The sequence below is a fragment of the Leuresthes tenuis genome, unplaced genomic scaffold, assembly GCF_036924035.1.
Source record: "Leuresthes tenuis unplaced genomic scaffold, fLeuTen1.0.hap1 SCAF_18, whole genome shotgun sequence".
NCBI lineage: Eukaryota > Metazoa > Chordata > Actinopteri > Atheriniformes > Atherinopsidae > Leuresthes > Leuresthes tenuis.
Genome location: NW_027325372.1, coordinates 11,006,214 through 11,028,691, shown reverse-complemented (window position 1 = coordinate 11,028,691; position 22,478 = coordinate 11,006,214). Strand labels below are relative to the sequence as shown.

The following is a 22,478-nucleotide window of genomic DNA, read 5'->3' as shown; positions in this document are numbered from 1 at the left end:
GTGGTAACCAGAAAAGAATTTAAGATAAACTTGCTCTCGCTGTGTCTTTCTGTTGTGAGCTGCATGTCTGGCAAACGTGTTCGGAACAAAGAAAAGCCCATCTGTGGGAGCAGATCAGTCAGACATCAAAGGTGCATGGTAATAGGAGCCTATTAATAATCTGAAATAGTCTTTTAAAATGAAAACGACCACAAGTCCCCACTGTCACCACTCCAGAGGCTTTGCTAGACTTATCGTCTCCCTGGCACTGCTAACCATCTGAAAGAGGTCCCGCTGAAACTGTTCCTTCATAAACCTGAAATAGGCCGACATCAGCCTCCCTCTTTTTGTAGCTCTTGTGCAAGACTGTGATTTTCATTGTACTGATGTCTCCGACGTATTGTGTCACACACCAACCTCACATTACCCCATCGCTGTCACCATCTGAGTTGAGACAAACTCATTATCTGACAACATAAGGACCAGTGTCCTGAAATTGCTGCTCAGGCTGAAAAAAAAACAAAACAATATTTAACTGAAAGTGTTTGGCCAAATAGGCAAATACAAAGCAAATGGGTAGATGTGCTGTCATGGTATTGTTGTCATGGAAATTAAAAAAAAAAAAAAAAAAAAGCACTGCTGTGTCAGAGTGCTTTTCAGCAAAATCTGACCAGAAAGTACTTCCGAGCTCCCTGCCAGCGCTTTTCTGTCAGAGCAAAGTCCTATGTGGGTCCAAACTGTGCCAAGAGTGCTTGTGTTTACAGCTGGCGTTCTGTATCAGGTCAAGGAGAGCATCGCTGTCTGTATGTGTGTGTGTGTGCGAGTGCATTTAAGTTAGTGTGAAAGACATCAAGCGATTTAACGGGACATTTCCACCCAAACAAGTTGGCAGACATCATACATCCGCAATAATGCTCACAGAACCGTGTGTGTTGCCATGTAAAATGCTAGGGGGGGTCTGACCTACATACTGATGATGAGAAAGCTGAAAGGAGACGAGTGCAGAGGAGATTTGCACTGACACATCCTGCTTGACCACTAACAATCTGAGCTGTGCTAGGTAGTTTCCGTGTCAAGGCTCGATTTAACTGTGTGCCGCAAAGTAAAGCTACACCACCAGACAAAAACACAAAAATGCTCCCCTTAGGTAACATGCGAGCACAAAAATTCTCATTGTGCTGAGTGGGATTTATCTGAGCTGACGGCTACGACCTTGAGCAGAGGACAAACAACCGAAGAAAAATGAAAAGCACCTTTAATACTACTGCTGAGTGTAAACTGTTACATTTGAGCTCTGGAGGCAGATATGAGTACCTTCACAGTCACTGGGAAACTTGTTCTGTTCTGTTCAGTTTAAGGAGAGTGAAGTTGTCGATGCACAGTCTGAGTAAGCATGTGTGAACAGACAGGCTTTACATTGACTGACGAGTCATTGGATTTCTACTTGAGGGATGGAACTCTAACATGGCGTTTTGATGATAGTGAAGGAGAGTGCTGTCTCAAAGCTTGGTCCAAAATCTTTTAGAAGTGTACAATGGGTCTGAGATCTGGAGAGGACCACAGTGTGATTTTCACAATCAAAACATTCAGGCACCCCTTAAGATGGCAACCCTTTTTACTTCGGAGACAACTGGAACCAAACATCACCGACAGCATGACAGAGCTACCACATTCCCTGATTACAGGACTCAAAGGTTCAGGTTTTTCCTCTAATTTGTCACCTGTCTGCTTATACAATAACCAAGAGCAAACAATCTCACAGCTTATACACTTTGAGCTCACATGTAGGCAAAATGAGCGTGTGTCCTCTTACCCTGACATCAGTTGCATCTCCATATCTGATATTGGAAGACCAGAAGCTGTGTTCAGTGTTGGTCTCAAAGTTATGGAAGACTTTCAGAACCCTGTCCACGGAGCCAGCCATGGTTCGGTCCGATCCCCCCGCACTTAGCCGCGATTTGGCACCTCCTAGGAAGGCATTGTTCAGGTTGGGTTCCATGTAGGCCGTCGCCATGGTTTTACCTGCTGACACTGCCGCTGCTAGGTGTCTGTCATATTCTGCAGAGAAAAGCAGAGGAGAGAAAATCTGTTGAGTTAAAAGATAAAGAAATAAAAAAAGAGACAAATGAGTTCCTAAACCTAAATGATTATATCACGCAGGATGTTTGATTTAACTCCGCAATTTAGAATTATTACCATTAGTAAATCATTTTTTATTTTCTGATGATGGTTTCCTACAGGAGGTATTCAAGTACCCTGGCAGTAACTAGCAAAAAACATTACACTATAAATTGGTGTAAGGCTGATCTTTAGTTGCCTAAACACAACTTGGTTCAACTGCCATTTTGTGTATATATTACAGTTTGTCCAATTACTCAGGACACTGGAGGAGCAGGAACAAGAACAGTTTTGGCATTTGTACTCAAGCAATGATAGGTCATTTTCAAAAATAATAAATACTTCCCAGCAAATTTGCCAGCGAGTCCTTTTTTAGTGCAGCGTCTCTCCTTTTCTCTCTACTGTTGGTTGCAGACTGTTGCCCCACTAATGTCGCACTTCTGAATCATCCTCGTTCCCGTTTCCCTCCTAGTCTTTCCTGTCCTTCTTGACGCAAACTTTGTACAGTAAGTATCTATTCTTCTGGTGTTTTTCTTTGGCGAGATAAAATACAATGGACAATAAGATACCAGAGAGAGGGAAAAAAAAAAAAGGGGAGAGAAGTGCAGTCAGGGTCAAGGCTCATTATGTAAGCGCCGGCATCTACGACACAGAGGCGACAATGCACCACGAGCTGCTGTGTCTGCCTGGATGAGAAGTTCTGACAGATTTCCTGCCACTTGATCTGGAAATGTCCATAAAAACTACCTTCACTACGTCAGAGCATCTGTGCGAGCGTGACAAGTGCAAGTCGGTGCTTTTGTAAAAATAAAAGATGTGGAGAAAGAGAATGTAATCTGCTGAAAACTACAACTTTCTGCCTCTCCACCTTCCCGTGTTCCTCCTCTCTCCTCCATTAAAAGAAAATAGATATGGTCTTGCAGGTAATTACACCTGAGGGGGTGGGGGGGGTAGCGTGCACACAGACACATGCACTCTCTCTCACACACATAACTCAGTGGAAGGAGTTTAAAGGCGTTGAGGGATGTATTACGGTGAGAAAACACAACTGCTCCTGAGTTACTATGCAAGTTTCAAATAGCGATGACTTTTTTTTGTCAATAAATCGGCACACGCTCCACTTTCTCTCGGTCTCTCACACATACACAAACATCTATACCAACACACAACCTCAGCAAAGCTTTGCTAGCTTTGGCTGTACACCAACTCGGTTCCCATGGAGTCAGATGTCACTCTGTGAGGAGTGGTTTCACGCTCCCTGTGTGCTTTTCTGTGTGTGCGCATACAGGAGATTTCATTCATACCTCTGTCCCAGCACATGGGAAAAGGGCTACAGCCACTGGTCGCCATGGAAATGCATGTCTGTCCCTTCCTGTGTCTGTCTGCACTGAGGACAGAGAGGCAGCTCGCTGCTTCGCAGCCTCGCATCACACACGGTGAACTTCTTGTGTGCAGAAGGCAAATAAAAAACACACCAAAATCGCAACAGGAACAGAGCTCACATAGTCCAAATGCCAGGTCACACACAACGAGACAGACATGCACCGTCACCGAAGAGAGTAGCAATCTCTATCAGGGCAGGCATACTTGCAAACGATTATTTCCAGAAGGGTAAAAAACCTTGACTGTGTTTGCACTTGTTGTGGAGAGTGAAAGTCCTCGAGGGCAACACATCAAGATAAAAACTGCAAAAAACTAAACATCCTCCGAAGAGTTTCTGCTTTGTGAGGGTTTGCTCTTTAAATCTTTTCCTGTTATCCAAGGCTCCACGAGTCAAAAAAGATCCCCAGAGACGTAAAGTTGCTTTAATCAAAAAACTCCTCTCTCCGTCTCTTTCTTATCCTCCTCCTCAGTTACTCCTCAGTGGCCCCTCTCTGATGAAAATGCATCACTTGTTTTTTCGGACAAAATCTGCTTCATGCCTGCACTCCATAGTTACAGAGTTGCCGAGGAAGTGTCGAGCAACTGGAGTGAATTTGGGTCGTTTCACTCAGTGGAGTCCCAGTGCTGGTGAGAAAAAGCAATCCTCCAGCAAAAAGCTCAAAGCAAAATCCAGCGAGTACAGTGCCGATCCGGAGGACCTTCAGCTAGTTAGTGGTCACAGAGAAGGAGAGGCAATTACTGTGCTCAGTAAGAAACAAACAGAAAAGCTATCCTCTTCTCTTGGAAACAGAAAGTGAGAGGACAGATTAAGTCATTTAAACAAAGGAGGCAGAGACAGAGGGACGGAGAGAAATGCCACAATTGTTTGAGGGTGAATGAGAGGAAAAGGAGGACAGAGCAACAGAACTGAAAGAAGGTTGAGTTGGGAATGAGGGAGCTCAGGAGAGGACTGCTGGAGGGGCAGGAGGAGCCAGATACCATTAATATGCTAATCCAGTCCTCCATTCAATAAAAAAACAAAAACCTCCCACTTCTGCTCATGCTGCTGACCTCAGAACAGCCCTTATCCTGAGCTAATATCACCACAGCTAAACAGAGAAGTCCCTCATAACACCTCTAAAATTACAAAAGCAATTGTTCCATTTATTTAATCAGATCACTGGGCTTATGGTATCACCAGAACATGACCATCCACCTTTCTGACTGAATTTCATGGAACAAAACTAAATAAATCCAGTAAGAATCAAGGGGAAATAGGCTTTTTCTAGCTGTGCCAAGTATGTAAACCAACAGCTGGCGACCAATCCGCTTCCAAACCACAAGGTGTCGATCGATCACACTTCAAACTGCACAACCACGGCCACCGACTCAACCATTTTCTCTCTGCCAGAACAATTTTGACCACGAGTGTTATTGCAAACCAGACACCACGTTCCATCCATGGGTTTTTACAAATGGCCGTATGAACATATGCTGAAACTGGACAAGTCTCAATCGATTACTGAACAAGCACAAACGCAAAAACTCCTGCTACACTGCGCTTCAGACCACCTAACTGAGTGTGTGTGCACGTATGCGTGTGTGTGCACGTGTGGGTTTCCTATAATTTGCGGTCCATCTCAGGCACTGGCCATTGTTATGAAAATCTGGTGGGGGCAGGGGGGGGGTTGTGAAGTGTGTGCGTGTGTGTGTGTATGTGGACTATTGAAAGCTTTTTGTCAGCGGGCCGGATGCTGCCATGAATGTGAAGAGCTGTTTTGGGACTTAGCCAAAAGTGTCTCTGTTACTGTTTCGTTTAGCGTTGGTGAACTTAATTATTTTAGCATGAGGTGGAATCACAACACCCGCCATCCCCTAAATGCAGTTTAAAATTAAAAGTCGTGTATTATTCCTAATTATTTTCTCCTATACATCATTTTACAACTACATTTAGCTTCTTTTAAGATAAATATGAGAGTAAAAATTAGTTTCCATCCTGGATGCCAAAGACAATCAGCTCAACAGTAACTGACTCTTGCAGAGTTATTAGAATTAGAATCATTATTTCTACTGAAACGTTCAACAATAAAATAACTCAAACCTGGTCAAATAAAACACACAAACACCGATGATGTTCAAAACATCCTCCCCGACCAACTCTTCTTCCTTTGTAATTTTTTTTTTTTTTTTTACTTCCTCACAGCTGGAAACAACTATTGTTAAACTCATGTCACACCACAGAGGGATATTTTAAATAGATCAAAGTGTTTTGGTGCACTGAGAGGTGAATGAGGGGGGGTGAATCATCTGATAAGATGAATTACACAAGGTGATAATTGGTGGTAGGAAAAAGCTTCACAAAGAGCCACTTGCACTTTTGAGGACACATCTATTACTAACCAACAAGGCTGAAATTAAGCATGATGAGAGATTAAGTCAAGTGTCATAAAATGCCAGTAAAGCATGCTTGTGGTACCACGACTATAGTTCCACTCTGTTTTCACCCACCCCGAGTTTTAACAGAATTAACATCAAGCCAATGTTCACTAAATTAATTACAGTTCATTTGTATTTTTCTTTCTAATATCTGAAAAGCAATTCAAACCAATTCTACAAACTGCCACTGTATTCAGGTCAGTTTTTCTACAATACATTACTATTATTTTAGACTTGTTTTCTTAGACTAAACCTAATTCATTCAAAAAGTGGACCATGCGACATCTAAATCTTCTTTTTTAAACTACTATTCGTGAGGCTATGGACGCCCTTTCCCCCTTTGTGTATGAGTGAGTGAAGCAGCTGAAAGAGCTCACAGGGCTGCAGCAGGTGCTGGAGGGTCAGCTGCTCACCTGTGTAGTAGGAAATCCTGGAAATATCTGAAAGACAAACAGAGAAATGAGAGTCAGCTGGTTTGTTTGAGTACGAGTCTCCAGACAAATACATCAGAAAGTCAACACAAAAAACTCAAGCTTATGAAGTTAAGTCCCACAGCAGGTGTCCACAATTCAGTCATGAATGTCATGACCTGCTCTACAGTTTATGTAAATTTAAATGGATTAAAACTCAATCAATGTCTTGTTTTTGTTTCTTTTCTCAGATGTATTGATAATCAATATCCCATTGTAATATAATTTACCCCAACTCCTGATGTGCTTTAAAAAGGGAAAAAAAAAGGGGGCTAAAGCGGGAAACGCCACAAAACAGAACTATTGTTCAGGGTTCAGGTCTGGCAGCTGTTGGATGAGGATGTTACACAGACTGCGCTTTAACCTTTCAGCCTTTGCTTCGAGGGTAAAGCTCAACAGGAACACGGGACATGCCGCAGAAGCTGCTCGCAAATGAAAGTTTAATTTACACCTATGCTAATTCTGAGTTGAGAGAAAGATGTTTTCTCCATTTACCAGCATGTAAATTTCCAACAGACAACTTGCCACCATGTAAACAGCGTAGTTTGTTCACGTTTTTATCAGCTTAGGAATATGGCAATAATTAGGTCTGTGGTACTCCTCGCTGAGATTGAAATGATGGTCAATGCTTCCATCTCCTCCCATCCTGACTGGCGTAATTCCCTTTTTATTTGTCTGAGCAGTGCTTCTCTGAACTGCTTACAAATGGTCCAGAATGCAGCAGCCAGGCTAGTGATTAAAAAAAAAACTTCCAAAAGGTCTCATATTACACCAGTCCAGTTCAAAGTTCTTGTTCTCTTGCATGGTGAAGCCCCTTCATATGTCAAAGATCTGCTGCAGTCCTTTCATAACATTAAGTCCTCTGATGAGGGTTTGTTGGTCATTCCTCGAACCAGGAGGGTCAAAACTTTGGAACTCTCATCCATTAGACTTAAGATGTGTGAGCAGTGTGGACATTTGTAAAAAGCTTCTTAAAACTCATCTATTTACATTGCCTTTCGTTTAACTGTATCATATGATATGCTTTATCTTTTCTTTGATACGATTTAATCATTTATTTTCAGTGTTTTACTCTATTTCATTTTCACTTACTTATTAACATTTATCAAAAAAGCACAACTGTTCTTGCAAAGTAGCCCTTTCTGAATTATGAACAAACAGAATACGAAACACGTTTTAATACAAAGTTAGACATTTCAACTTTAAACTGCTATAAAACAAATCCCATTTGATTATGACTTGACAGGCCTACTCATACTATCGACCGACTGCTGTGATATATGAGCCGGCGTCGCCTAAACGGCTCTTGAAGTCCAACAGGAAGCCCAGAAAAAGCCTGGAAAGCGACACCCATTTATGATGGTGATAGGGCTGTGTGTAGGAGATCAAAAACGATAAGTGCCTTAGGGCTTTTAGACATGCACGCACTGGGTAAGCGAGCACATAGACACACAAGGGTAAATGACAGCGATGGTTGAAAAAAATATGAATAAAAAAAGCCATTAAAAAGTGCTGCGTAATATGAAACCTGGACACGAGAGCTTGTGTGTTTTTGTGAATGTTATTAACGGTAGTAAGGAGATTAAAAAATGACATCATAGGTGTATTGACACTAAAAATATGGAATAAAAAGGTTTATGTGATGAGTGGGATTATGTAAACAAGCCCGAGCAATAATGTCAAATGTCATGCTGATAGTTTGAATTACAGAAGATGTAAGTAACTGCATTAATAACATTTTTACCAACATTACCTGGTCTTCTCCGCAGTGTTTAATAAGATCTCACTGTCAGCTTTTTATCTTACCACTTGATAAGATGCCACATATCATCCTACAAAATCTGACAAATGGCAACCATTCTAAATGGTTTGACTTTATCCTGTGAGGCTAAAATGGATCACAGTAAACTGATTCGGACCAGTTCATGATGACAGAGAATGCTTTTAAGTGTCTATAATGACATTTAAACAGACCTGACACCTCGAGACACCATCTGTCCCCTGAACACTGTCAGACCTCCATTCAGTCTCTATTTATCTTTCTCCGTCTCTGCTAAGAATGCAGAGTCGTCTAATAGCGAAGTAGCCTGAGATCTGCACCCGCTGCTGCAAGCTAGACTCAAAATTCTGGTTTTGAAAATTGGACTTTTTATCTCTGAGAAACAACACTAGACAGCACCTGAAGAACAAGAATAACAAACATTATCTATTCAAATTTGCAACTAATGAAATCAAATGTATTGCTAAGACTTTTTCACTCCATGGTGACTGTAGAAAAACTGACTCCAAACAAACCGGTCTGTTTAACGGCCTTCACTGTATATATCAGAGTGGGCTGTGGGTGTCTCGTTTTCTCCCTCACACACAGGAAAACCTATTCGTCTGTCGACTGACGGGGACCAAAAACACCTGCTCCTCAAGCTGTGCTAAAGAACACAGAAGAGGATCAAGGATTCATTTTATAGGTCTATCATGAATGCTGTCGTCTATCCTGACAGTTATTTAGTACATATCAATGCCAATGACCGCTTGTAGAGTATCTTCAAACATGGGCCCTTTTGCTTCCACCAGTTTGCGCTCAATCTGAGTGCAGATGCAGCGCAGAGCTTGCAAGCGAAGACTTCTTGATATCTGGGTGTGAAAACAAAGCTTAATTTTAGACAAAAAAAAAGCTAAACTCTTGATAAAAGAGTTTAGTAATATACCCCCACACTAAAACAGCCTTTTGAGGAGGGTTGAGAGCACAATTTTTTGGGATAATAGCAGCAATACTATAGATACAGAGAATCAGTTAAAATAGTCTGGATAAACATTTCTGTGCATCTAAGATTAAGTAAGATTTGTGTTTTATTTCATACTTTTTGACAAATTGACAACAGGGTTCCTAATTCATACATGTAGTGCTTTTCTATCCTGTGTCATTATCGTTTTGAGTCATTAATAAACAAGTATGTGTCCACTCCTGCTCAGTTGTTGTAACCACGAACACTAAAAATCCCAAAAACACTGTCATCGTTTCTCTCTGTCAAGAGAAAACTGTCATCACCCTCTGTGAAAAGACAGATCGTTCTCAGTGCCAAGATGCACACAGACACTGTCTTTTCAGGGCTGTGTATAATTGCACGCTACTCATAGGTTTTTCAGTAACTGTAATTACACAGAACACTTATCAGAGAGGCTGCAAAGCACTGGTGTCTAAACTCCTGGTCTCAGATTAGTAGTCAAATCAAATTTACAGTTAAGAGTGAGGTCAGGGAGCAAAGTAAGCTCAGGGATTTAAAACAGTCACAACCCTCTTAGGCAGCAGTAAGGAACTATTCTTATATATTTCACACAATACTCAAACTGTGCAGAATGATTCAACAGCGACAGATGAAACTAACCGAGAGGCAGACGTTCTCCTCCCATAGAAATAAAAAAAAAAAAGTTCTCCTGCCAGCAGAGGCAGCCAGCTGTTCTGCCTTGTTGCTCCTTGCTTCCGGATTAATCCTTAAACTGAGCCGGCACACTTTTGTGTGTGTGAAACACGAGACAATAAAGTGCTACTGGAGCGTGCAGTCTTACAGTGCAACAGCATAATGCTTGAGGTACCAAACGCACCTGCCAGTCACACACACACACAGAGGGACTCTTCCTACCCTTAAAAATCCCTTCTTGTATGTTTTCAGCACAGTTTTGATGGTGACCCATAATGCGCCTTGTTCAGGTCAATGTTTTCCACGTCACCCTCACCAAGCTTTGGTCGTACAGTTGACCTGTTTTAAGCAAACCGAAGCACAGGTGCATTTTCTCAGGTCATTATTCACGTTCAGATAAACATGAAACGATTACTCAACATCTGTCACACGCCAAATAAAATTGCCTGGTCCACGCTCACACCAAACACACAGATGATGCCCCTTTCTTCAAGATAAGTCCTACCAACCACACAACATAATAAGGTCAGGGAAACGCACGACTGCTCTCACACATTTATCTGCCCAAGCGCACGCTGTGGCACACGCAGTCGATGAAGTGTGCAGCGTTCAGGTGCAGCGATAACACTAACTGGCTTACATGTTAACATATCACACTCAGACCAGACACGGCATGTATAATTCAACACTACAGATTGAGGGCGAATGAACTGGTGAGATAGAATGAGCCTTTAAATAATTTTTAAATGATTTCACACAGGGTCCGTTTCCTTTCTGCTAAATCTGACAAAATGACCAGTTAAATCACAGTCACGGTCCTGGATTAAAGCCTATATTTACCCGTGTTTACGAAGTGAAAACATGCAGTTTGAATGATGCGTGAGAGGAAAATCAAATACAGCATTAAATATTGACTGCTTTTTCTATTTTACATGAGAGCAAACACAAGGGAACTGCGGTGCAAGACCCAAAATTAATTCTTCATTCTGATTAGCCAATAAACACATGTCCTTCAGTAGCTTTGCTCAGTGCTGCTAGGTGGTAGAATCCAGTTAAGATGTGCTGGACTTTGCAAATGCTTCTTACTCTGCAAAAGTAACTAGGAAAAAATTATTTAAAAAAAACACAATTAAAAGCTCTTTATAAAAGGTGAAAACTCATTTGGTTCTTGAAGCTTTTTTCCATCCAGAAGGGGTCAGAAAAGTGGGAGTTTTTATAGATTATAAAGGCCACTGAAATAAATCAAAGTTTTGAAATACTTTGCTTGGATAATGAAGAAATGAGACTTCTATATAAACCTTCTATTTGAAGTATCAGGATCAATATCACACCTGGAGTTTCAGCTGAATCACTTGTTAGTGACCTCGGTAAAGGTGCAGCGCCAAGCATATATGGTAGCCGTGTGCCGACACACGTATGTGATAGAAGGAAGTCCCGCTATGCCTATTGTTCAGTAAATTTCCATAAATTATGAGCCAAGATGAAAATACTTGAAGTTGCTGAAATATAGATGATCTAACCTAGAAACAAAACACCAAAGGGGGTTTGTTGGTTGAAGACAACAGTCACACACAACACACACAGACAAGCAAATAAATGTAAATTCTACATGAAGATGCACACTTATCTTTAAACACAACGCACACGCAGTGTTAGCCCACGCTAATGTACATGCTCACTTAAAGTTGCAGCCTCTTACACACAGGCAACAAAACACCTCCATCTACTTTTCTCACATCAGCATCGAGGGTTTCTACTACAGTTGTTCTAATGCTAAAAAAACTGATGGTGAACAAAACAAAACAGAATGAAATAAGTTTGGCTTGAACAGAATTAAGCGTTCTATCATCACATTAATGCTGAAATGGTTTCATTTTAGGCTGCAAGTAGCTTGCATCCGTTATTGATGAATCTGCCTTTTATTGAAGCAATAGATCAACTAATAATTTCGCCAAGAGGCCAATTCAACACCTCATATCCTAATCAGTTTAACTCCACACATTACCCATTCAACGATGACGTACGTATGGACTCAATGGGGGGAAAAAAATCAAATATAATCACATCTGAGAATTTGAAACCAAGAAAACAACAATCTGTGACTGTATTTTGTCGTTATTCTCAATGCTTCAGATTGATCAAAATGTTGAATGAACCAATGGTTTCAGCTCTAGTTTTAGTGCCTTTGCACAAGTTTCTACCTTCTCCATGACATCATCACTAGAATAAAAAACATTCTTAGCAACAAAGGTCAGGAAGTCCTTCTCTTCCATCTCCCTGTTTATCATCTTTACTTTTATTACCTTATTACATCGGTTACCAGCATTATTTTTCAGTGACAAGCACCAAGAAACCAAAAATAACAACAGAAAAACTAAATTCATTCAGTTCACTTGTAAACAGACAAACAAATGCACTGCCCTCACATCTCACACCAACAACTATTTCAACTTTAGCGCCTGCAAAAAGAAAATACAGTCTTGGTACAAGTTTATCACTGTTTCACACATGCAACCAGCTACATTAAAATATTACAAAGTGATGCATGATTTTTTTTTTAAATTACCATGATATAGCCCCTCCATTTACAGTCAAAAAGAGAAGAGAAGAGAGGAGAGGAGAAGAGAAGTCGTATAATCCTTTCCTCAAAGACCGCTGAATGGGGAAAAAGCCAAAATCCCGGGCTTCTGGGCTAGCGTTGCGCTAGCCAGTGAAGTCAGTAATGATGGTTTATGTTGACTTAAGCTTATAGCTCAGCTTCCTCCTCCTCCTCACTGTACTACAACTGCCGCTACTACTACACTGATACACAGATACACAGCAGCATGAGGTGGGAGTAAAGGGAAGAGGGGGAGGAGGGAAGGAAAGCGGAGCAGTAAGCAGGCTACGTTGAAAGGGGGGAGGGAGACGAAAGAGAGAAAAGAAGGAAGGGGGAGGAGTGGCTTTGTCCCCCAGGAGCCAGATGAACAGGAGAATAAGCAAGTAAGGAGGGAAACACATGGGAAGAGATGCAAATAGAGGATGCAACAACAACGAGAAAGAAGAGTCAAAGATGGACCAAAAAAAAAAAATGGGTAAAATGACAAGTTATGGAACAACACAGAAGATAAATAATAAAGAAGTAATATAGTGTAAGAAGTCACAGCTGAGAATGACATAAGGAGGGAGAACTGAGAGCGAGTTATTTAAATACTGTGTGTGGGTGCCTCTGGCTATTCTGTCTCTGTGACACAGATGCACTGCTGCGGAGCTGCTCAGTTAGTCATAATGTCATAATGTAATGTTCTCGACTCAACACTCTCCATCAGAGGCCATCCATCTCCAGAGCATTACAAAAAAAAAAAAAAAAAAAAAAAGTGAAGCCAGTTGTTCCACGGACTTTATACATTTAATCCAATTATACTGTAATCAAATCGCATGCAGCCAGGAGAGTAAACCCACCTCCCATGGCCCCATTTTCAGTGACAGTGAGCAGTTTACTCAACATATGGGCGCAAACTGTTCATAATTATACTTTTATAAGTATTAAAGTTTTAAGATAAAAAGTAATAGTTGAAAATATATATTTATATCTGAAGATTTGAAGTTACTAGGTGCTTGTCTTTTGCATCATGGCGTCATCAGTCATTAAGTATAAATCTAAAGACCAAATACAATTTAAAAAAAAGATAAAGGGACAACGACGTGATTCTGTTTACTTCAATGTGTGACTTCTTAAAACTATGTTTGCGTGTACTTGTAGGCATATAACATACTCGAAAATCCTCACACATCTTGAAAATTTACGATGCGGAGCACAAAGTATCACTTGGGCTTTTGCGTCTATAATTAAGAATCACACATTATCGCCTTAATTGTAAGATTTGATACAATTTTGTAGCAGATGTGCAGCACAATAAAATGCACTGAATAACTTCTGACCCAAACACAACAACCGCTCTTTGTAGTGAAATACAAAATGATGCTTCACTACTAAAGGTAACGCTGGACTTTCAGCTGTAGTCTGAATTAATTAATCGTGGCAGAATCAACACACAAAAGCAAGCGAACAGGCAGACGCACATGATGAGAGTTGCTCGGGAGTAAAGCAGATTAATGGGCCACTGGATTAGTAGGCCAACATGTCACACACACACACACACACACACACACACGATCCCACGCCCAGCTCTAACTCTCATTTAGAAGGTAAACCTAAGCCTGAGCTCTGCCCTGGTCTCTCTTTATTGGAGCATCCCTTGAAGATGAGTTGGTGTTCTAACACCACCCTCTAGTGGAGTGCTTTTTCAAGTGATATGCGATTCTAAATTTCATCTGTGCTTCAACAACTACCAGACAATGAGAGAAAAGAGTAGGGCAGACAGCCCCAAAACAATTCATCAATGAACCTTTGTGAGACGAGTGCGTCTGCTGGTGACTAATCATTCAGACAGACAAGTAAACATGAACACACAGGCAGACACTGTAGCATTATACCCACATCTGACCTCAGCTACACCACTTTATGGTAGCACACCAGCTTTGTGGGTGTGATGTCATGCATATGACTTGTATCCAGGTGTTTCACAGTCGATCTTCGTCCAAGCTGTTATGACTCTAAGTTTCTTTCTTTTGTTTTTATGAGTGGGTGCAGAGTGTTTCTATGACTGAGGCTATGGATGGATACAAAGAAGACATGAGGTTATATGATAGGCCAAACAGACACTTGTGTCAGCTTTGTTCTTACTCTCTTTTTAACTCTCAATAAAGTACCTGGCTTAAGCAACTTCAAGTCTTTGTGTACAGTTCAACCAGGAAACTCGGCTTTCTATATTGCCAATATAAGGATTTAACACTATGACGCTGTTTAGATGAAAGCTGTTAAATTATGACCATGAAAGTCTGTATTAACATCAATATGATGGATTCAAATCATGTTGAAACTCTTTGAATCAGGGTTGACATTATTCTTTGGAAGACTAAGTCATCAATCTTAACTAGCAGCTCTAATGCAGCAATACTCAACTTGTTTAGTCTATTTTGACCATCAGTCAGTATCACCTTTATAGATAATGTTGTGCTAAAGACCCTTTTTAGACAGAGGAATGCAGTAAATTTGTCATAGTTAAATGTAAACCAGTAAATCTCAAAACCTTAACTCTGCTCATTAAAATTTTCTATGAAAGAAACACCCTCATGCCTTAAAACTGGTTGATATTAAACTACATCCTCTTGCCTGATTTAGTATGCAGGTTTTTATGAATATGCAAATAAGCCCCACCTCACCCCTCAGCCATTTCCAATGAGCTCTCCCCCATTCTACTGAGATTGAGTTAGCTGTCCCTCAGTTTGGAGACACTCGTTTTGTGTAGGTATACATAGCACATGTCTAAAAACTGGTTGAGAAACAGAAGTTGAAAAATAACAGATACTAATAGCTTATTTGGTAATTGATGATTTGCTCTGTGGCGCTCGTGCTAATCAGACACATATAGTTACAAGTCTGGTGAAGGTTATTCTGGTAATAAGTAAACTGGAGATACATCAGAAAGTTGGCTTATTTTTGTTCCATGACTGAAACATCATACTGGCAGTAAAAAGAGCCCTCCCCCCAAAAGTATAGGCCTAAACTGAACTGTGAATATGGAAAGATCATTACACCCCCAATTCATTCACCAGAATAGCATAACATTTTTTTTTTTTTTTTTTTTTTTTAAAATCTCTTTTTCTTGATCTTTCAGAGTCGTATCGTGAAATATTATAACGAGTTTGCTGTTGAACTAAATGACACAGTAGGTTGTAATAGAAGCCTACCAGCATGGGGTTTTCCTGTTTAAAAGCCACTGTTAAACTCAAACATCCTGCAGATGAATCTGAAAGAGGACAGAGTGGTTCATGCTGAGCATATAATGGCATGTTTTTACATATATGCACATACACATGAAATGCCTCTTTTCCACGCTGTTTGCTCCTCCTCCCACATCTCGCCATCCATACAGCAAAGACCGACAATTACTTCTTTCTCCCTGCCTATCTGACTCACTCCAATGTCATTACGCAAAGTGTCCGCTCAAACAGGGCATCCGCACACACAGAAGAAGCGGGGCAGCCCATTCACAATGTCTGTGGTGTTAGCTGCTCTTTTCTGAGGTCTGTGGTTTAATAGCTGCTCAGGGAAAAATGAGACACCAGAACCATCATTAATATGTGGAGCCATTCGGTTTGAGGATGTTGCATTGCTGCTTATACTGACACACAAACTCCACACACATATCTTCACACCACTTCTCCAGCCCCATTCATCACCAACGGACATGTTGCACCAGTGACCAGTGCTTCACCGATGGTAGCTCGCTCCAAGTGTGTGTATGTGTGTGTCTCTGTCCTTGCGAGTGCATGCCCCAAGGAGGGGCAAGTCATCAACAATGATGTAAGTTCCTGCCATTGTAGGAAATTTCAGTTCATGTTCACTGCACATGGGCCCAATGATGTCCAAGCACACACACGCACTGACACAAGGCAACAACAGACTCTGAAAAAGGTGCTTTAAGCTGAGATCAGCTGCTGTAGTATAACTCTGTGCTGTTGTGACAAGGTTGGGGAAGGCTGCATTATGGGCACAACGGCTGCTTTGCTAAAGCAATAGATCGAGAATAGAGATAGAGACATTTAGAGACTTTGATACACAACAACCTTTTAAGCATTTTGCTGCATTTACATAAAATTTTGTGGCATTAACCCATAATTCAGAAAGATTGACCATGGCAGGAGAGCACAGCATGTAAAAATACTTCAGCCAAAGTGGTCAGCTTTAAGTTCATCAATATAGGTACTGAGAAGTCCAGAAAAGCTACTCCTTTAACACCCATCTCAAATACCTATCCTTTCTCACCTGATACCAATGCAATATTTTTTTTTAATTAATTAAAAGCTGTAATCGTCACTGCATCATATTCATTTTCACTGAAAATAAAGCCACAACGTAATACGTAATGGCCACAAACCAATCCACTTAACAACAATCTATAATATCAAATCAAAATACAAAACACGTACAGACACAGATCTAGAGTCCTTCTCCTTCTGTGAAACAAACAAACCGAACCCCACACAAATGAAGGTAGCAGGTGTTCGCCGTCAAGGCAGTTTCTGCATAATTCAACCTCAGTTAGCAAACAGAACTACACGATCTTACCCACATTAGCGAACCCAACCATTAAGAATTGAACAGATTTTTCTACTGACAAAGCAAAGATAATATTTGTCCGAGTTATCTTTGGTAAACACAGTGGTCATCACAGCACATAAACACACAAACAAGCATGCGCACTGATACACAAACCAACACATAAACACCAGCAGAAGTCTGAGCACAGCCGCTGCCTCTGAGAGGAAGAAGGCGTTTTCCTTTAAGCTCCTGAGGGACACAGCATGTTTTAGGATGTACATAAGTGCTCTGAAAATGTGTGTACAGAGGGGTGTGAGGTCTGCTTCCTGAATGCAATCCAAAGGCAAAGGGAATGAATGTTCATTTAGCTTCTTATCTCCAAACACACACACACACGCACACACTTCTTTTCCTTCACAGTGTCAGGATTGCAGAATGCAGCAGAATCAGGGCCACGTTAGATCAAAGCTGAATCCATGGATTTAGTGCACACACACACACACACGTCACTGCATAAATATGTGCGTAAATACAACACCACCCAAAGTCAATGAGTTAGTGTGTCGAGACATTGGACTAACCGTAACCCTACACATTTTAATAAACACACACACAAGGTTGGTCACACTTCCTAAACAAATAGCATCAGTCACTGGGTTCAACTGTTTATTCATAGTTTTTTTCCTTCCTGAGGTGAGTGTGTAAATAGTAAACGTGCATTTGCGCAGGACGTGAGAAAAAAAAAAAGCAGACCTCCACACAGCTGCTCAAACTGCTAACAAACAAGTACAGAGCAGTGTTTTTTCTCCCAAGGAGGATTATTTTGTTAGGTTCTCTGGATTCCTCATGGCGCACGTACTTTTAGTCAGAATTTCTACATGCCTCCATACATATTATCTGTCTGCAATCGCTTGTTAGGAGTCATTATGAGTCACTGCACACTGCAATCTACACGCACAAGAGGGCTGGCTTTGTTACCATCTTGTCTTTCTTGACAATTTTCTCTGTTTTTGCCCGTCTTTCGAGAATAGAAAGCACTTGAGAGGGCCACAGAGTAGATACTGAGCTTAACAGAATCTAAAAAGACTACATTTTGTTCTCTGAAACAGAGGAAAACAATGCAGGACAGAGGGAAGACAGTAGAGTTCTCTGCGATTTAGTGGACTGCTTCTGTAAGATCTCTGAGTGTAGTCAAGTGTTTCTATAAATACAGGCCTCCTGCACTGCCCTGCAATTTACACACTCTCTCTCACACACAAACACACACACACACAGGCTCATACGCAAACAAGCCACGCCTGTATTAGCCTGCTGTAGACCTGCCACATAAAGAGTTGAGTTAGATAAGGTGCAGCTAGCAATACACACACACTCTTCCATGTGAGACGTGTTCATTTGTCTCCACAAACTGGCATGTAACACAAAAGCCTTTTACAAGTAAATTTCTACAATCAGGGAAAAGGATACTGAAGTTAGAGCAAAGCAGCATCAAAGGAAGGAAATTCCCAGAGCCACATGAGGTGCAGTATGTCCCGCTTAGAAAGCACAACAATAGTTTCCAACAGGTTTCACACGCTAAATATGACATGTCATACTTCAACTTTATTTATTTTAAACGTATGCTGTCAAAGGTAAAAAGGCTGTACTCGTATCACCACATGGCACAAATATGCATGAATGGGATCAACAAAGTGAAACCAACACCTTATTCAGTCTTTTAGTGTGTGAGAAGATGCCCAAATTATGTCCACAAAAGCTGATTTCTGTTCATACGGGCTTGCAGTCGGAGACAACTACTCCTGTGTTGAAACAGCTCTTGTTACGGGATTCAGAATGACATCAAACTCGAAGAAAACTATTAACATTTTAATTAAGGGCAAGAAGATTAAGTTTCACAGCTGACAGCACTTGATATGTTTTTAACAAACCACAAAGCATTACAGCTCTTTCTAGTTGTAGTGTAGTGTAGTGTAGTGCAGGACGTAATCCTCACAAAGACGGCTTTTACTCAGGCGACAGGAATTTTTCATTAACCAGCCACCACCAACCAAACTCATTTCGTTTGTCCGTAAATGAGAACAAATACGAATTAACAACACCTCAATCAAATGCGCAATGACTGAAGTATGAAAGAACAAACAGTGTTTACAGTCTTGGAGCGCATTAGGGAAAAAAACAGCGCTTCAGAAATGGAAATGAAAGCGTACAGGACAGCACTTGTATTTGTACAGTGTAGGTCTGAAGCCTCGTGGCCTCAGGATACCGCATTTCATTAGCATTTTCTTGCATTTAGAATATGAAGCAGAGGCAGAAAAAGCTCTGCGCCAGAGCTCATTCAGACCTGAGAATGAACTGAGCGGAACGACCCGTTTCTCCGAGGATTTTCTTGAATTTGGCTAAACTCTACAAAACAAACAAACTCTGTTTATTACTCTTCTTTCTTCCTACGTCTAATTCTTTTTGGTGGACAAGATTTAAAGAATAAAAGAATAAGATACACCACAACTCCAGCTTGCTTCTTTTTATCAAGAGGGGTAAAGCATGCTTTCAATGGCTCTGACGAGCTGTATCCTTATTTACTGAATGAGATGCTCCCATAAAGTCCCATAAAAAGTTAGGCTGAACGTCCAAAAAATAAATGTGTTCAACTTAAAACCATTTCATTCTGAGAAAAGCAGCAAATGCACATTTGATAGGCTGGAACCAGCCTCTGCACACCCTTTTTTTTTTTCAAATTTTCCACATTTAGTTATGTTTATGTGCAGACAGTTAATGACCTTACAATGGATTCTTCTTTCCTTTTTTCTTTCCCAACAGCCCCCACAAATTTCTTAGCAATGACAAAGGAAAAAATGTCTCTTGAAGTTTTGTTAATTTACTGGACACAAAAGACTGGAATAGTCCATCATCAGAAATCTTCACATTCTTCACAACCGGGTCACTAGGTCCGTAAAAATGCGACTACGTCTTGGCTGGAATACGCTTGTGCCTCATCAAATTAACTGGACGCAATTAGGAACGTCATAGATATAGAAAGTCCTGTCTAGTTAATAGCTTCACAGCGTGAAAACCAAGCCGTGAGGTTAAGAGAACGGTCTGTTCACCTGGAAAACAGGATTGTGTCAAGGGAGGCGCAGATTTGGGAAGGGACAGAAGGAAACTTGGCCGAGAACAGAGAAGCCTCCATTATTCTCAGATGAAAGAAGTTCATGGTGGGGTGGCCAGAGGGAAGCCATTCCTTACTAAAAGGAACAGGACAGCTGGCGGGGGGTTTGCCAAAAGGCACCTGAACAACTCTCAGACCATGTGCAACAACAATCACTCTCTGGCCCAGTGAGTCGAAGACAATTACCTCAATAATTCGCAATTACACATGTGGAAGAAAGCAGATACCTTTTTAACACAACACCTTTAATTCAACATATCAACAGATCCAGACACCAGTCAGGGTGCTCAAGACCTCCGGTGGGGGTGAAGGTTTATATGTCCGTGAAAACACAGGAGTGTGGTTTCAGGAAAGCTATGATTTCTGGAGAGAGGGAGACTAAGCCAGAGTCTGGACCTGAACCCAACAGAGGATTTGCAGAGAGACATCAAAATGTCTGCACAGTGGATGCTGCCCTTTAAACCTGGCTGAGCTTTAACAACTCTGCCAAGAAGAGTGGGAGAAACTTTCAAATGGGTGTGCCAAACCTGGAGGATCAACCTAAAGAGGATTTCAGTCTGAGCCTTTAACCGTGTAAGAAGAGAAAGTCTTAACCCTCTTTTAAATTTGAGCAAAATATTCCAACTTGTTTGTGCTGTGGTGTTAATAAGTTGATTGGAAAGGTCTGAAAACTTTCCACAGTATATGACATGCGATATGGCTTGAGGAAAGACCTCAGACAATTAAAAGGCAATCAATCAATTTAATGACTTACTAAAGTGACTAATTGTTTAAGCTCTATTTTGCAAGATTAGGGTTGGGAGTGCATATTTCTTTTTGGCTATTCTGTCCTACAACATTTATGATAGCGCAATAAGAGAGTGCAGTCACAACGCAACAAATCATACAGGCTTTAAAGAATTAACTGGGTTAAAGAGTAAAAACAGTAACGAGCGAATGAAACATAACTGGTCCTTTAAGGAATAAAGTTCACCAAGTTCAGTTTGATCGGGAAGTATATCGAGGTAACAAAACAGCCTTGAATTAGTAAGTCTGGGAACAAACGACTGCTCTGGTCTGATTTTCAAGCTGAATGTCCACTTATGTCCGGTCCACTTATTTACCGTAAATTACAACCAACGTTGTCCACATTCGTTCCATGTGACTGGGAGGACAAGTTTGTGGCGGTGGGTCACCTTTTCAACTTCTCCAACTTCCCAACAGGAAAACCACCCGTTCCCAGTTACGGACCTCTAAAGCTTAACTATAGAAGCCACCACTACTTTCCGATTAATATGGTACTAGTAGATGGCAAATTAGTGTAACTGTTGGAGAGAGGAAAGTGCTAACGGCAGCCAGGACGAACGTTAACCCAACTGCATAAAGTCATTTCTTTAAGCAGTTAGATTACTCCTAAAAAACACAACGTTACTCACAATGACTTGTTCCAGGTGTCCTCCGCGAGGTTTGTGTAGGCTTTGCCGGCAGGGGAAGCGGTAAACTGTCGGTAAATAATCCGTTATTTCAGTTGTAGAGCTGGGAGTAGTTACAGAGAGGGTTTCCTCGCTCCTGCCTGTCCCCGCTCCTATCCCGTTCTCGTCGCCTGTTCCTGCTTCCCTTCTCCACATCCAGCATTCCAACATGGCTGCTGCAGGGAGCCGCACGCGCGCCCGTGCGCGCCCGCGCGGAATGGGGTGAAAAAGCCTGCCCTCAGGCACATGAAAAAAAACTGCAGCCCACGAATGAATGGATGTGTAGATACCTAGAATGGGAGACATTTTTCTACAGCTGCGGTAGCCGCAGCCTTTGATTGTTAATCCTATTTAGTGATTATCCGGACGGCAGAGATGGAAACGTACCTAACCTAATAGTACCTAACTTTGTTGCAACTTTTAGCCACTCAAGTGACAGTGGCTAACAGTGGTTTGTCTCTGTTACAAGTTCTGATCTTTGAAATATTACCATAGCAAACGCATCCGCGTCAGAATAATGTAAAATGGCCCATCACAGCCCATTCATACATGGGTAATGTATGCTGTATAATACGTTTGCATAAGATACAGATGTAACTGTTCCTACCTTTTCGTGCATGTTACTATACAATTTACCCTGTGATATATGCGGATGGTTATCCATATGTTCTCATGTGTGATAATCAATTTTGTTGCTATCTATTCACTCGCCATGTTTATTTGTGGGTTTGTTTTTCTGATTTTATACCTGAAAATAGGCTATTAGGGCAGGAGCATTAATAGTGTATCAGGTCAACATGTTACAAACTTACATTTCATAAATGCTATCATGCTGAACTGTACTGCATTGAACTGAATTGGATAAAATTACACTTTAATTGGGATAAACCTGGATTTAATTTTGAATTTGTACAGTACCGTGAGATGAGTTTA

The 22,478-nt window shown here is 41.1% G+C and overlaps 1 protein-coding gene across 8 annotated transcripts in view; it reads right to left on the bottom strand.

The window, feature by feature from the left end:
- Positions 1 to 21,691, bottom strand: part of LOC140274824 (focal adhesion kinase 1-like) — a 55,952-nt gene extending 34,261 nt beyond the window's left edge. For 5 of the 8 annotated variants that reach the window (XM_072370187.1, XM_072370189.1, XM_072370188.1 and 2 more), the window contains exons 1-2: positions 3,402 to 4,391; positions 1,793 to 2,037 (exon numbers count right to left, since the gene is read on the bottom strand). In XM_072370187.1, the coding sequence (XP_072226288.1) occupies positions 1,793 to 2,037; positions 3,402 to 3,525 (369 nt within the window). In that variant the 5' untranslated portion in view covers positions 3,526 to 4,391. Of the gene's footprint in view, positions 1 to 1,792; positions 2,038 to 3,401; positions 4,392 to 6,272; positions 6,336 to 12,347; positions 12,568 to 21,509 lie in introns of those variants that run through there. The other 3 variants (XM_072370192.1, XM_072370191.1, XM_072370193.1) reach the window with 3 other exon arrangements.
- Positions 21,692 to 22,478: the final 787 nt, after the last annotated feature.